Below are 14,051 nucleotides of genomic sequence, written 5' to 3'. Positions count from 1 at the left end.
CGCTTTAACTGAACCAAGACCTGGCAACAGCTCTAGTTTTGACTTAATAGAAGGAATATCTATTTTACCCCAAGATTAAATTATTACAATTATTAACCTATATGTTTTGTTGATGTTCTAATAAATATATAAATAAATACATATGTTGATTTTAATAATTTAATAGCATTATGACGCAGAGTAAGTAATGTTTTTGCACGTGAGTGTACCATGCGCAAACTTACCCCCACTACGTCAACAAATGCTCAAGAAGTTTGCCGGTTATTATACCTAATTTACTGAGTACACTATCTAGCGATAACGGTTTCCGTTATCGTGATCGTAACAAAAAAACCAGCAGCATTCTAATATCATTAATGACATATTATATCATACTGTATTTGATTACCTACCTATAATAAATGGTCATACTCAGTAAAAAAAATCTTATTTTACTTTCCAAAAGGGCCTCAAATCCTTGTGTGCCCAAGGCCCCAGCCTAATTTAAGACGTCCCTGTGTGTAGCTCTTGAGTGAGTGATATAACCTACAAATAAATAATAAGTCAAAAAGTCTAACTCGAAACAAATTTCACAAAAAAAGTGGCCCCACTTCAAACCAAAACGACTTATGAATAAAAAACCAATCACAAACGATGTTAGATATAGACATAATTTGTGATTGGTTTGAATTCATAACGAAAACAGGGATTGGTTCATGTGTTTGCTGCAATGTCAGCAATGACAGCAGTCATTGCAGCGTAGACGATGTGTATTAAGTGGACCGGACAAAGTTAATAATAAAACAATATAATTGTATATTTTTTATATTTTTTTTTTTTTTTTGTAATAAACTCTATTTCCCTCGAAATATAATTAATTTAGTAAGTTTTTGCCTAGAAGACATTAAAAAAGAATATATTTTCGCAATGTAGGGAAGACGGATTCTGAGAAATTCAACCATTATATATATAAAAAAATGAAATGGTCATTAATTGTTTTTTAGTAAGCGCAGAATATCTTCATTGTCAATTATTTTAGAAAAACACTGTAGATATTACTACTGACAGAATACTTGCTCGAAGTGATTTTCCGTTATCATTTTTTATTATTATCAGCTGTCTTATTGGTGTTTCTGTGCGTGTGCATATTTTATAGAACACCACAGATGGATACGAGAGTCCCCCAAAATCTTTGAAACTAATCAGATTGTGAAAATAAAATTTTTCATTAGCAGGTAGCAGTGATAAGCATTCGGGACACATGATTTTCGCTTGCAGTTTTCGGCTTAAAGCCTTATTATAGGCTACAATTTGCTCCACTGCTTCTGGCAATTGAAGGCTAGCGTCCAGCATGTTTGATAGCTTGAATAAGGCTATATATTAGGAGTGGGTAATATCGGTTTTGCCGCGTATCGAATCGTATCTATATATCGAGGATCAATATCGGATATTGAATCTATATATTTTCTGAATCTATATATTGATGGATGCTAGTAGATTTTCTCGATTCATGATATTTGAGATTTGAAACGATACGCTGATGTAATATCGTAGTAGATTTAAGTCAACGTTATACGGTTGGTTATCTGATATCAATTTATAATATGATCTTAAAGTAATAAAAAGAACATGAAAATAAAAATATCAAAAAAACTTTCCTTCATGCTTTTACCAGGCTTAGGACTGGCTACATTATTTTCAGTTTTTAGTATTTTGTGTCTTAATTTAAAATTACAAAATATACCAAAAGAGTGTAGATTTCAAAAGTTTAATACAAACACAAGAAATAAACTCAATTATTTGGATTCAACTAAAAATAGAAAAATGTGTACTTTAAAAATCAAACACAAAAAACTTTTAAGTATTTATAAACACTTATCCAAAAATTCTAGTTCAAGGTCAAAGCGCGTGAAATTAAATTCAACGATGCAAATAGGCTATACTGCATTCAAGTTAGGGTCGAAAGTTGAAACTTCTTTCCTAAATTGTATCCTGCTGATACGCTAAGAATAATCTACAGACATATGGACTTAAATATAAGGTTTACAATTGTATGGATAATGCCTGTTTCTGTTTCATTAATCACATGATATCCCTATCGTGCGCTCACTCACTCTGGCCGATTCGATACGAACCAAACGAATATTGCTGATATTAACGAATCGGTACGATATGCCGATGCGCATCACATCGAGCAATATCGTGTATCGGCTGATATCGAAATATAGGTTTCGATTCACGAATCGGTCCGATATGCCGATGCGCATCACATCGAGCAATATCGTGTATCGGCTGATATCGATATATAGATTTCGTGCGGGGCGATATCGGATTCAACGATATTGCTGCGATATATAGATATTGAATCTATATACGATTTATATCACCCACTCCTACTATATATAACTATACTTGAGACCTTAGAACTTATATCTCAAGGTGGGTGGCGCATTTACGTTGTAAATGTCTATGGGCTCCAGTAACCACTTAACACCAGGTGGGCTGTGAGCTCGTCCACTCATCTAGCAATAAAAAAAAAAACATTACTCTGCTGGTTTTCACAGGCATATTCCTGTCATTCCAACATTTCCAACTTAACTTAACTGCAACCTGGACTCACTGGAGCTATCCACTTTTATGCCGACCGAATCGCATGGACAGGAAAACTAATTTCAACTAGACTAAGACCACACTTTCACAATTGTGAACGTGATCTCGCAAAAAGACTAATGATAAGTGGTCACCGTCTTGACCCATAGACATCGATTAATTTTATTTCCACACACTACTTATAATTTACCGTTCCATAAATCAATAGCGCGATTCAGGTTTTAGTTCAGCGCCATCTGTCGACGACAAATGAAAACTTTCAAATTCGCATTTGTTGCTATTTTTTACGCGTAGCTTTCTTCTAGATTCTAGGGCAATAATTGGTAGTAATTAATTTGATACAATAAAAGCTCTCGTGAATGTGGAGTGGTAATTTACATATACGAGATTACAGGGGATAGGTTCATAGATGACAAAATAAAAACATACTTTACGCATAGCTGTAATAAAGTCTATTTTAATCTTTTTATTATTCGTCCATTTGACGACGCGCTTATAAAGGATACTAAGATGATGACCAAGCTTTGCTCGGCTTTTTTTTTTATAGCGCCATCTTGTTGTGTCTTTAAAGCAGTAAAAATAGTATTATTATTCGCCAATAGATGTCGGGAAGAGTCATAAAGTTGATTATTATACTATTGAAAACACGAATAAAACAACATTTTCTGAAAATAAATCGTAGCTAGATTGATTTATTGCCCCCGAAATCCCCTGCATACAAAATTTTATGAAAATCGTTGGAGCCGTTTCGTTATTAATATACAAGAATTGCTCGTTTAAAGGTATAAGATTAGGTTGGATACGTATATATTAGAATCCTTTTTATCAATGTGTATTTACCGATGTGTCGATTAGATCCGCGAATAAAGAAATCTTTGGCCGTGAATATAGGAATTGGGCCTTTTGGGGTTTTTTTTTTAATTCCCTACCTAAGCTGATAGATAGCCTTGAGAGGCTATTTCAGCGTAACCTTAACTAGTAGGTGAGCTCACGGGGCTCAAACCGGAGTGATGCTAACACTGACCCTAGCAAGAGCAGTGCTTCGCAGAATCTACCACCGGATCGGAAACGCGACCCACTGAGAAGATTCGGCGAGAAACTCAGTGGGCTGTGTCTATGGGTTAGTTCTCTCGTCTAGCCCTTCGTTGTAAATGACGAATTCGACGAGGACAGTAACCGGTGCTTTAGAGGTCTAAATGCACCAAGAAATAAGACCTCATACGCACTGGCTGAAGGTTCCTCAAAAATGATCCCTCAGTCAACATATTAGTGGAGAGAATCAAGAGAAATGCTATTTGTTTATTAATTACACAAGTTAAACGGGAATACTTAAGATATTCTTGTTTTTACACGCTTTATATTAGCTTCACTTGTATGTATGTTTGTATGTTGTAGTAACTGACTCCTTTAGACGCGATTTTGACCCACTTTAAACGGCCAGATTTCATTCAAACTTTATAGATTTATCGATGACCGATGACAATACACTAATTTGATAAGATTATTCCATTATTCAATTTGCAAAAAAAAATTTACTAAAAAATGAAAAATAAATAATAGTTTAAAAAAACAAAAAAAACACGCCTTATATAAAACTCAACTAAAAAATAAAAATTTTTTTTTAATAAATTTAAATTGAAAATAGTGTAAAATATATTTTATTGTAAAAAAAGCGTGGGGTGCATGGTATTATAGTTATAAATATTTTTCTGACAGATATAAGTAGAAGAATTATTATTTCAATAATATCTTAAAAAGCACCCCGAGCTTTTTTTACAATAAAATATAATTTTTTACACAATTTTCAATTTTATTAAAATTTTATTTTCTATTTTTTAGTTTAATTTTATATAAAGCGTGTTTTTTAGTTTTTTTAAACTATTTTTTTTCTTTTGTAACAATTTTGAGCGTCTATTCCATTCGCAAACCGATCGCACGTCCATTCCCAAATGATTCTGAATGAATGATCAATCAACAATGAATAATAATTCATTTGAATGCCGGACATGAAGACGTAAAAAGTCAAACACGCCGTTTTAAAAATTAAAATCTAAAACAGCTATATTTACATAAAACGTTCATTCTAACAAATCACATGTCAGTTTTTCTAGCGATAAGTCAATCAACGCGCATATTTACCCATGTCTAGTTAAACCCCTAGTGTAGAAAACTAAAACCAATAATGTAGCGTTGCCAACTTTTTCTTCATAAATTTAAGAAAAAATGAATTACTTTTTAATTAGTTTTAGTTGAGGACATAAAGCCTAGTAATTAATGCAGATTAAAGGGCCGAAATCGTGTCTGATAATCCTTTATCACCTGTCTAAATCGAAAAAAAAAAAAACAAATTAATAAAGTTAATTAATGTCTGCTTTCTCCCCACACAATAATTCTAGTACAGTTTTAGATCGATATTTTGAAAGACTGTTGGAGCTGTTGTTTAATATTTTTTGTATTGCTTAGATGGGTGGACAAGCTCACAGCCCACCTGGTGTTAAGTGGTTACGGGAGCCCATAGACATCCACGACGTAAACCTTGAGATATATGTTTTTTTTTTTGATTGATGGATTACTGGCTGCCCGGAGGCCTTTCCAGTTTCACCAGGACAGGTGGGCGAGCAAAGGCTCAGCCACAAGGGGCGGGATTTGTTAACAGCTGCCCGAGCGCCTCCGAAGGAGACCTAACAGCTCAAGAGCAGCTGTTTCGCGAATCAATATAAGTTCTAAGGTCTCAAATATAGTTACAACGGCTGCCCCACCCTTCAAACCGAAACGCATTACTGCTTCACGGCAGAAATAGGCGGGGTGGTGGTACCTACCCGCGGGACTCACAAGAGGTCCCACCACCAGTAAAAAGATTTTTAGATATCTCTTCTTCTAACATAACAGTTAGTTCTTGCAACATCACAAAGGTGGACTTGTTGGCAGCCGTTGTAACTATACTGAGATCTTTAGAACTTATATCTCAAGGTGGGTGACGTATTTACGTTGTAGATGTCTATGGTCTCCAGTAACCACTTAACACCAGGTGAGCTGTGAGCTCGTCCAACAATCTAAGCAAAAAAAAAAAAAAAAACAGGTACATTTTCTCAACAAATTATTAACTCTGATTTCTTTGCTGTTTTTGAGAATTCATTCTTCCGCGCTGACTTTACAAACGCGTGTACACCATAAGAAATATCTTCGACTACTGACGAAATACTGATCTGATACTGACGTGTAAATCGTATGGGTCAGTTATCGGCGCCAGCACTGGCGACAGCTACTGACCCTGTATAAATCTGCCATGAACCTTTAAATTTCGCCATTACAAAATTAGCTAGTGGGAAAGAACTTTCCAGAAGAGGAAAGGCGACTCATGTTTATTAGCGAATTCACAACAGACTTAAAACACATTAACGGTTCTGCATTCCTTGGACAGCTATGAGAACCAATGTCTCCATCCTCGAAGAGCTGAAGGTCACCAAGCGCCTGCTGACTATGTGCCAGGAAAGGATCCGGAGTTTCTTTGGGCACATAATGCGATCCTCATTGCACAGCCTGGAGAAACTCACAATTCTCGGACAGATGGAGGGGAAGCGCGCTAGAGGAAGAGCGCCAGCTAGATGGGTTGACCAACTCAAGGAGGTGACTGGAGGCCAGATATGGGGAGCGGTACATATGGCGCAGAACCGGACCGAGTGGAGAAGATTGACATACAGTCACGATCCTCCTCAGCATTGAGGGAACGACCAGAAAGAAAGAACGGTTCTGTAAATTTAACAGCGGATGCATTATCGCGTATTGAAACTATATTTTGCCCAACAGGCACCATTAAGCTAAGCCTGGCTAAAAACCTTTTACTGGTGGTAGGACCTGTTGGGAGTCCGCACAGGTAGGGACCGCCACCCTGCCTATTTCTGCCGTGAAGCAGTAATGCCTTTCGGTTTGAAGGTGGGTGGCGGTATTTACGTTATAGATGTCTATGGGCTCCGGTGACCACTTAATATCAGGTGGGCCGTGAGCTCGTCCACCCATAATGGCAATAAAAAAAACCTCAATTACGTTGGGGTCTCACTTACGCCTTGTGACCCGTCAGAATTAATCCGTAAGCGATGACGTGTCATCTCTCAATCTTCAAGATTTGCCTCGACAAGAGCCGAACGCTTTGAATTTCGAAGCTCACATCCCAAGGCTCCAAAGAGAATCATATATTAAATACATATATATGTGTGTGTGTGTGTGTATTCGTATGTATATATATATTGTTTTGTATCTTGTAATACGTATATATTATGATATGTAATGTTTACTGTATGCACTAGGTCTGTGTTCCTAATTCTTCTTTCATTTTGCGGGCCTACTGGAAGAGATTTCAACATGAAACAACTAATGCCCTTGTACACTGTATCCTTATTGTCGTGTTCCTTCTAACAGCTGTATGTACAAAATATATTAAATAAATAAAAATAAAATTCGAACGACACACACCGAAGCTGGCCACATTATTATTTCATAATCGAAAAAAAAACTAACGTGGACATAAAAGTGAATGACTAACTGAAGCATTGTTCATTCGTGAAACGGTATACGTAAGATATCAGAAGTACCACCTTGCTGATTCAGATTCCGTGAACAAAGATGGTTCTGATTGCACCGGCTCTATTCGTGAATCACGGAGGCGGTGCCCGACCACTGCTGGGCGACAAAGACCACGCCAAACTAATAGAATTCTTTACGAACGACGTGAAAAAGCTCGTAAATTTAAAAGCACTGAAAGCGATAATACTGGTCACGGCGCACTGGGAGGAAGAGGTCGTTACCATTTCATCCGGAAAACACCACGATCTATACTACGATTATTACGGTTATCCGCCCGAAGCCTATGAATACAGATACGACGCACCCGGATATCCTGAATTGGCCAATGAGATACACGAAAAACTAAAAGAATCCGGTATAAACTCCAAATTGGATGACGAACGAGGTTGGGACCATGGACTCTTCGTTCCGATGCGCTTAATCAATCCCGCCGCCGACATTCCTATAGTACAAGTGTCCGTCCTGAAGAATCAAGATCCCAGGAAGCATTATCAGTTAGGGGAAGCGCTACAGGTGTTCCGCGCGCAAGGCATCGCCATTATCGGGTCCGGAATGACTTATCACGATTTTATAAAGATCAAATCGCATTGCTACCAGGACCAAGTCGTAAACAAGGAGTTTGATTATTATCTGAATACTGTATGCACTGCTGGAGAGGAGAGTGCGAGACGGGAGGGCTTGATAGCTTGGAAACAGCAGCCTGGAGCGATAGATGCGCATCCTGAGGGAGCCGCCGAGCATCTGATGCCTCTGATCGTGGTGGCCGGCGCCGGAGGGCCAGCCGTGCGATTCTCTAAAATTCAAACAAGAACTCGCATCTCACTACGAAATTCTCCATCACTTCGCATTCGCAATGGAATGACCTTGATTTGGCATTCTGTAAACACTAATCTTAATTACCCTGCCTCGAGCGAAGTGAAGTGACAACGAAGTTTGTTTACAATACTACTAGGGATAGCCGTATACACGCAAATGTAAATCGAAGCTTACCGGTTTCAGTTTTTCTTTGTATTTAGAAGCATTCTGTAAGAAAATACTATGAATTTAAGCTTTGGTGTCTAAACCACATCTAGTATATCTAAAAAGAAAATTAAAAGTCATATATTTATGAAATTAATTGTAATTTCTGGCTGTACGCTAAGTTCCTTTGCGTGCGCTGGCGAATACCAGAATTAAAAAACAAAATTTTAATTGTTTTCAAAACAATTTCGAGCGGTCGGAAGTTTTTATTTTGCTTTTTCTAGATTTGTTGTTACTTTGTGAGTGAATTTAACGTTAAATAAAAATTATGAGGTAAGTAAAAGTTAATTTGAGGCTATCAATGTTTCATCCATTCGTTTTTAATGTAAAATTTAAATATATTACCAACAGATTTAAAGAGTGTTCTTCTCATCCGACATTGGCGCAAATAGAGGCATTGATAAACGTTTTGGGTTAAAAGCTAGCGAAACAAAAGGATTAATCGAATCTCAAATGTTCAATAAGAGAACAAGGATATTAAAAAAATATAGGAACTAAATTCTCTTGTCAGTTAAGATCCATTCCCGGTGAGATATTTAGGACATGTTAACATATATTTATGTATGATATATCTATCTACTACGTTTTTATTGATGTTCTATTTTAACAGGGCATGAAGGTAATTTATTTGTATCTCAAATTCACCAACAAAAAAATTATTTTGAATTAAATAAATCAAATCATTAACAATTTAGGTATTGCAAGTTAGATTGATGTTGTTGGAATGTATTTATTGATGCAGAGGTGACTGTATCTATGGTAAAGGGTGTGCATACTGGTACAGGGGTGGCAGGCAGTGCCAGAGTATTGACTAAACTGACATTATGTTGGCTAAAGGCTGCATACTCAGTTTAAAATAAATGAACAAAATTTAGGCATAACCTATTTTATTATATTTAAGGAACTACAACAGATTGAAAATACTAATCCACATCATCAGAATATTGTAAGGAGAATTTATAGCCAACTCGGAAAATGTATCAGTATTGGAACAATCGCAAACATACAGGTATGTATGTTATACCTAATTATCTGAAATAAATACCTAAACAAAACTTGCATTTTAAAAATTAATATTTATTGCCTTTTTAGCATTGCATCAAGAATCACCTATTTTGCAGTCATCATCCTCTAACTAAATGCAAGTAACTTCTACTTATTGTGATGCTACTACTAGTAGCTCCAGCCACAGTAGGTCTCACATGTTAGTCAAGAGATTGGGTTGATATGTGTTTATTCAGGTCAAAGTACCTATTCATTGAACCACCATATTAGGGACATTGATTTGTGTATAATGCTGTTACTTGTAAATAAAAACATTTTGTTGCATGTATTGTAAACATTGTATTTTACCTAACCTTGTTTTTAAATAATTTTTTTTTTTTTTTTCAGCACCTCAACACCTGACCTGCTATGTCACCACTTTTACAATGAAAAGCAGAGTGTACTCAAATTACTGAGAGAATTTTGTGGATAGAGGAACTGCAGGTGAAGATTCAGGGTGTTCATATGTGTGTTGTCCAAAGCATTTTTGAACACAGTACCATATATAACTTAATGAAACTTACAACCATGGGGGAATGAATAGTCGACAATCTGCAAGAAGGATGAACTGTTGGTGGAATTAGCATATGCAGCTAGCAATTTTAAACCTGGATTCCACATAAGTTACTGATGCAAACAAATTTCAAAATTATTGTATATAACTATTGAATAAAACTATTTTTATAAATCATTAATTTATATTTGAAGTTACTTCACACTATAAGTTAGGTAATTAGTAAAATTTAACAAAGTAATTCAACATGACCACCATAATGTACATGTAATCTCATCATTTCAAATCATGGGAACTGGCAGCTCTGCACAATTGCAAATGTTGTGCAACACACAACACGCAACAACTATTTTTACTATCTTATCAGGGTGGTAAATTGGCACCCTATAGATCAGCAAACACCTGAATCTACTCTTTAACATACCTATTGTTCTTTACACTGAGTTACGGGCAGTGGAATGAGGTGGTGCTACAAAGCTTCAGGAGTATCTTCCTCCATATTAGCAATAGCTAGCTATTATTAGCAGGTATTGCTAGCATAGCATAGCTTTATCGCCTATTTCTGCCGTGAAGCAGTAATGCGTTTCGGTTTGAAGGGTGGGGCAGCTGTTGTAACTATACTGAGACCTTAGAATTTATATCTCAAGGTGGGTGGCGCATTTACGTTGTAGATGTCTATGGGCTCCAGTAACCATTTAACACCAGGTGGGCTGGGAACTCATCCACCGATCTAAGCAATAAAAAAATAAATAGCAAAAGGTGTCATAAGGTTGGAACGTTGACAATATACAGAAAGCCCGAAAAGATGTTAAATAATTATAATGGTCATTACTTGCTGTCATTGACTAATCTAGTAGATTTTATTTTGTTTTGATTATAACTGAATAAAGTTTATTTAAGATAAATACTATATTTCACAATAACTTATAGCAATATACACAATTACAATTTAACTGAAATGAATACAATCTGATTACATAGGTTCTTAATACACATTTCGTTTATGGATTACATATCAGAATTTCGAAAAATATTAATAGCTTTACAAATTGTACATTTCTTGCATGATATTCTTTGCGACAGTAAAACCATTTTTTATTGGTAGCAGATATTTTTAAGGCCACCAACTTCCCATCAATACACCCAATAACCCAAAGGATTCTAAATTTTTCATAAAAACTGCAATATTTAGCATTGCATTAATATTGGTAATTTTTTATGAAGAAAACATTTTTTTATTTAGCTTAAACCTCTCCTCCTCCTTGCATCAGTTTCCTCATTACTGAGCGTCGTGGTCATGGCCTTGAAACGGTTTGTTTTTTATAGTGCACCGCCATCTGTTCCTATTTAGCTTAAACCACCTTCTTTTTTCTTTGCTTTTCCTTCAACTTTTGCCATTCTTGAGCATTCTGTGGGAATCTTAAATATTTATATATAGTTGCTGGGTTGTTCAGAGCCTCCACAACCTCAGATATACACTGGGATGTCTGGGACAAATATGTTCTTATATTTTCTTTTATGATTTTTTTGGTAACTTCAATTGGCCAAAAATAACAAGGTGCACAATAACTGAAACTAAGAAATAATCATTAAACAATACACATAGTTATTAGAGAATCTAATTTGTATTCTTTCAAGATATTTTTGGTAGATTAGTTTAGTGGTATTGTTTTACAATAATGGGAGAGTTGGATATAAACAAATGGGCAAACTTTAATAATATGTTATAAAGTACCTATTTTGTACATAAAGACACAATCTTACCACGTGGAATACCTACCTTTAGAAGAGTTGAAAGTCCTTTTCAATGGCTTTTAGTGGTCTTCATCAAAGGGTGTAATTCACACCCTAACTGGTTCATATGATCCTTCGACAATCTATACACTTTCTTTATACTTTTACATGGTCGTCATCTCAAGTTAAAAGTGATAAATTGTGAATTTCGTAGGCTTGTCGACGCATTTCACGCTGATCCGTAGCGTCAGCCTCTTTCAACAATGTTTTCAATAAAAACATACGCTCCACAAAGTATCGATGAAGAATAAAGTTATTTTAAAGTGCAATTTTGTTAATTAATAGTATTTTTTTAATAATTAACAGCGGTTTATAACGTCTTCGTATATTCTCACTCACAACAAACACTTAAAACACTAACTTTTGATTTGACAAATAAAATGATTTTGCGATGCGAAGTTCTTGCCGAAATTCGAAGTGATTTACACTACAGAATGCCGTTTCAAACGTCAACTCATACATTTTAGTAAAAAAAACTCACGCTTGCTAGTTCAATTCACCCGCGAGGGGCGCTAGTGTAGATTTGGCACTACAATGAAATTTACAGAATGCCAATTTGAAAACTCACACCAAATTCACGTGCGAGTTTGTTAAACAACGCTTACAGAATCGCACGGCAGGTCCGGCCGAGAGAGTCTTCAACTGGGACATGCTCGGTACATTCAGGTTGAGCTCCTTCATATGGAAGGATCTGTAACGAAGATCTGATTGAATACGGCGTAACTATACTTGAGACCTTAGAACTTATATCTCAAGGTGGGTGGCGCATTTACGTTATAGATGAGGTGAGTTTCTCGCCGCGTAAGTGTGCCTATTTAATTATATCAAAGTCCGACCACCGGTTTTTTAAGTTTTTTATGATTATTTTTTATCGCTTAGATGAGTGGACGAACTCACAGCCCACCTGGTGTTAAGTGGTTACTAGAGCCCATAGACACCTACAATGTAAATGCGCAACCGCCCTTGAGATATAACTTCTAAGGTCTCAAGTATAGTTACAACGCCTACCCCACCCTTCAAGCCGAAACGCATTACTGCTTCACGGCAGAAATAGGCGGGGTGGTGGTACCTACCCGTGCGGACTCACAAGAAGTCTCTACCACCAGTAATTACGCAAATTATAATTTTGCGGGTGTGATTTTTATTACACGATGTTATTCCTTCACCGTGGAAGTCAAGGGAGTTATACTAACGTGACCATACGTCCCGCTTTGTGGGGGACTGTCCCTGCTAATTTATGTGTAGAAAAGTAGTTTTTTGTTGCGAAATTATTTATGTGTGTATTTAGTGTAAGGATTAAGATGTCAGTGAGGGTAAGATACCATAATAAATTATTTCAAGTCATTTTTTAAACCATATTTTTTATTTTCCACTTAAACATAACATCTTACCGCGACGTACCCTATATATGTATTTATTTATAAACGAAATACCGTAGGCGTATCCTCGACCCACGCTGGTTCTGGCCCAGCGGGGTATTCCGTAGGGTAACCCACTCTAACCGGCGCCATATAGGCGGGCTTCGGACAGTCTCATGCGAGGTTTGGACGTTGGTTGTTGAGCGACAGGAGGTTTTAGTCAGTTCGACTCTGACTTACCCCGCCCAGTATCCCCAGAAAAGGGCGGAAGTCCGGCGTTCCGCTTTGCCACGAAAAAAAAAAACACGTTAGTTATCTATATATTCTCCCCGGTAAAGGTCAAGGGGCGACCTGAGGGGGTAGAGGCCGCTCGGCGCGCTACCAGCACTCTAGCGCGCTGCCGAGGAGATTCGAAAGAGCAACCGGTTGGCGGTGTATCGCGTCCCGACCCGGCAGGCTGGTTCTGGTCCAGCGGGGTATTCCGGGACACCAGCAGCACCGTCTGGGCGGCCTGACGGGTTGCCGTACCGAGACAGCCGACGTTAAAGAGCCTTCTATTCGCCTCGAAGGCTCCGTCGGCTGGGCGTCCTTGGGATGAGCCGCACCGTCTGGTTGTAGTGTTGACCGCGGTAACCCCCCTACCTCATCCGGGTTCTGACCTTGGAGGGGATCGGACGCTTGGGCGAAGAGTGCAGGGGAGTCGTTTAGTGGGTGGACCCTAAAATTCCATGGGCCCACGGTCTGCTCACAACACCTTGCAGACCGTTGAGTCCCACATACCCCGCGCGCCCCCTAGGCGCGGGGACCTAGTAGGGGTTCAGCCCTCGGCACGAAAAAAAAAAAAAGTTATCTATATATTAATACGTGAAGCAAAAACTTTGTACCCCTTTTTACGAAAATTGCGCGGACGGAGGAGTATGAAAATTCCCACACTTATAGAGAATATAGAGAAGGAGTGCAGAAAGCTAACATTTTTTTTAAATTATGTATAAAAAATCACTTAACTCTAGATAGGCCGTTAGCTCGTCCACCCATCTAAGCAATGAAAAAAAATACATACAGATATCAGATTCCCAGACAGATATCAAACAAACCTCGTCACACGAATGTTTGCCGGACGTCGTTAAAAAAAAGTTTTTCACGCGCATGTT

The 14,051-nt window shown here is 37.4% G+C and overlaps 1 protein-coding gene and 1 long non-coding RNA gene across 6 annotated transcripts; one reads left to right on the top strand and one right to left on the bottom strand.

The window, feature by feature from the left end:
- On the bottom strand, positions 1 to 12,301 carry LOC119630472 (uncharacterized). 2 transcript variants are annotated; one of them, XR_009976573.1, is made up of 3 exons: positions 11,529 to 12,192; positions 9,495 to 11,323; positions 1 to 270 (listed from the first exon to the last, which is right to left on the bottom strand). It is a non-coding gene; the product is annotated as an uncharacterized LOC119630472 (long non-coding RNA). The 2 variants fall into 2 exon arrangements; XR_005246209.2 differs by lacking the exon at positions 1 to 270 and having other exon boundaries at positions 9,913 to 11,323; positions 11,529 to 12,301.
- LOC101746763 (uncharacterized) lies at positions 7,139 to 9,929 on the top strand. Of its 4 annotated transcripts, XM_062675899.1 has the most exons (5): positions 7,145 to 8,463; positions 8,542 to 8,717; positions 9,092 to 9,199; positions 9,283 to 9,331; positions 9,583 to 9,929. In XM_062675899.1, the coding sequence occupies exon 1, from the start codon at positions 7,210 to 7,212 to the stop codon at positions 8,092 to 8,094; it is 885 nt and encodes a 294-aa protein (XP_062531883.1). In that variant the 5' UTR covers positions 7,145 to 7,209; the 3' UTR covers positions 8,095 to 8,463; positions 8,542 to 8,717; positions 9,092 to 9,199; positions 9,283 to 9,331; positions 9,583 to 9,929. The 4 variants fall into 4 exon arrangements, 3 of the variants coding, with proteins under 3 accessions (XP_037875921.1, XP_062531883.1, XP_037875918.1); XM_038019993.2 differs by lacking the exon at positions 9,283 to 9,331 and having other exon boundaries at positions 7,139 to 8,463; XM_038019990.2 differs by having other exon boundaries at positions 9,283 to 9,929.
- Positions 12,302 to 14,051: the final 1,750 nt, after the last annotated feature.

Source organism: Bombyx mori, chromosome 24, assembly GCF_030269925.1.
Source record: "Bombyx mori chromosome 24, ASM3026992v2".
NCBI classification, from domain to species: Eukaryota; Metazoa; Arthropoda; class Insecta; order Lepidoptera; family Bombycidae; genus Bombyx; species Bombyx mori.
This window is presented reverse-complemented; position numbering and strand designations above follow the sequence as displayed.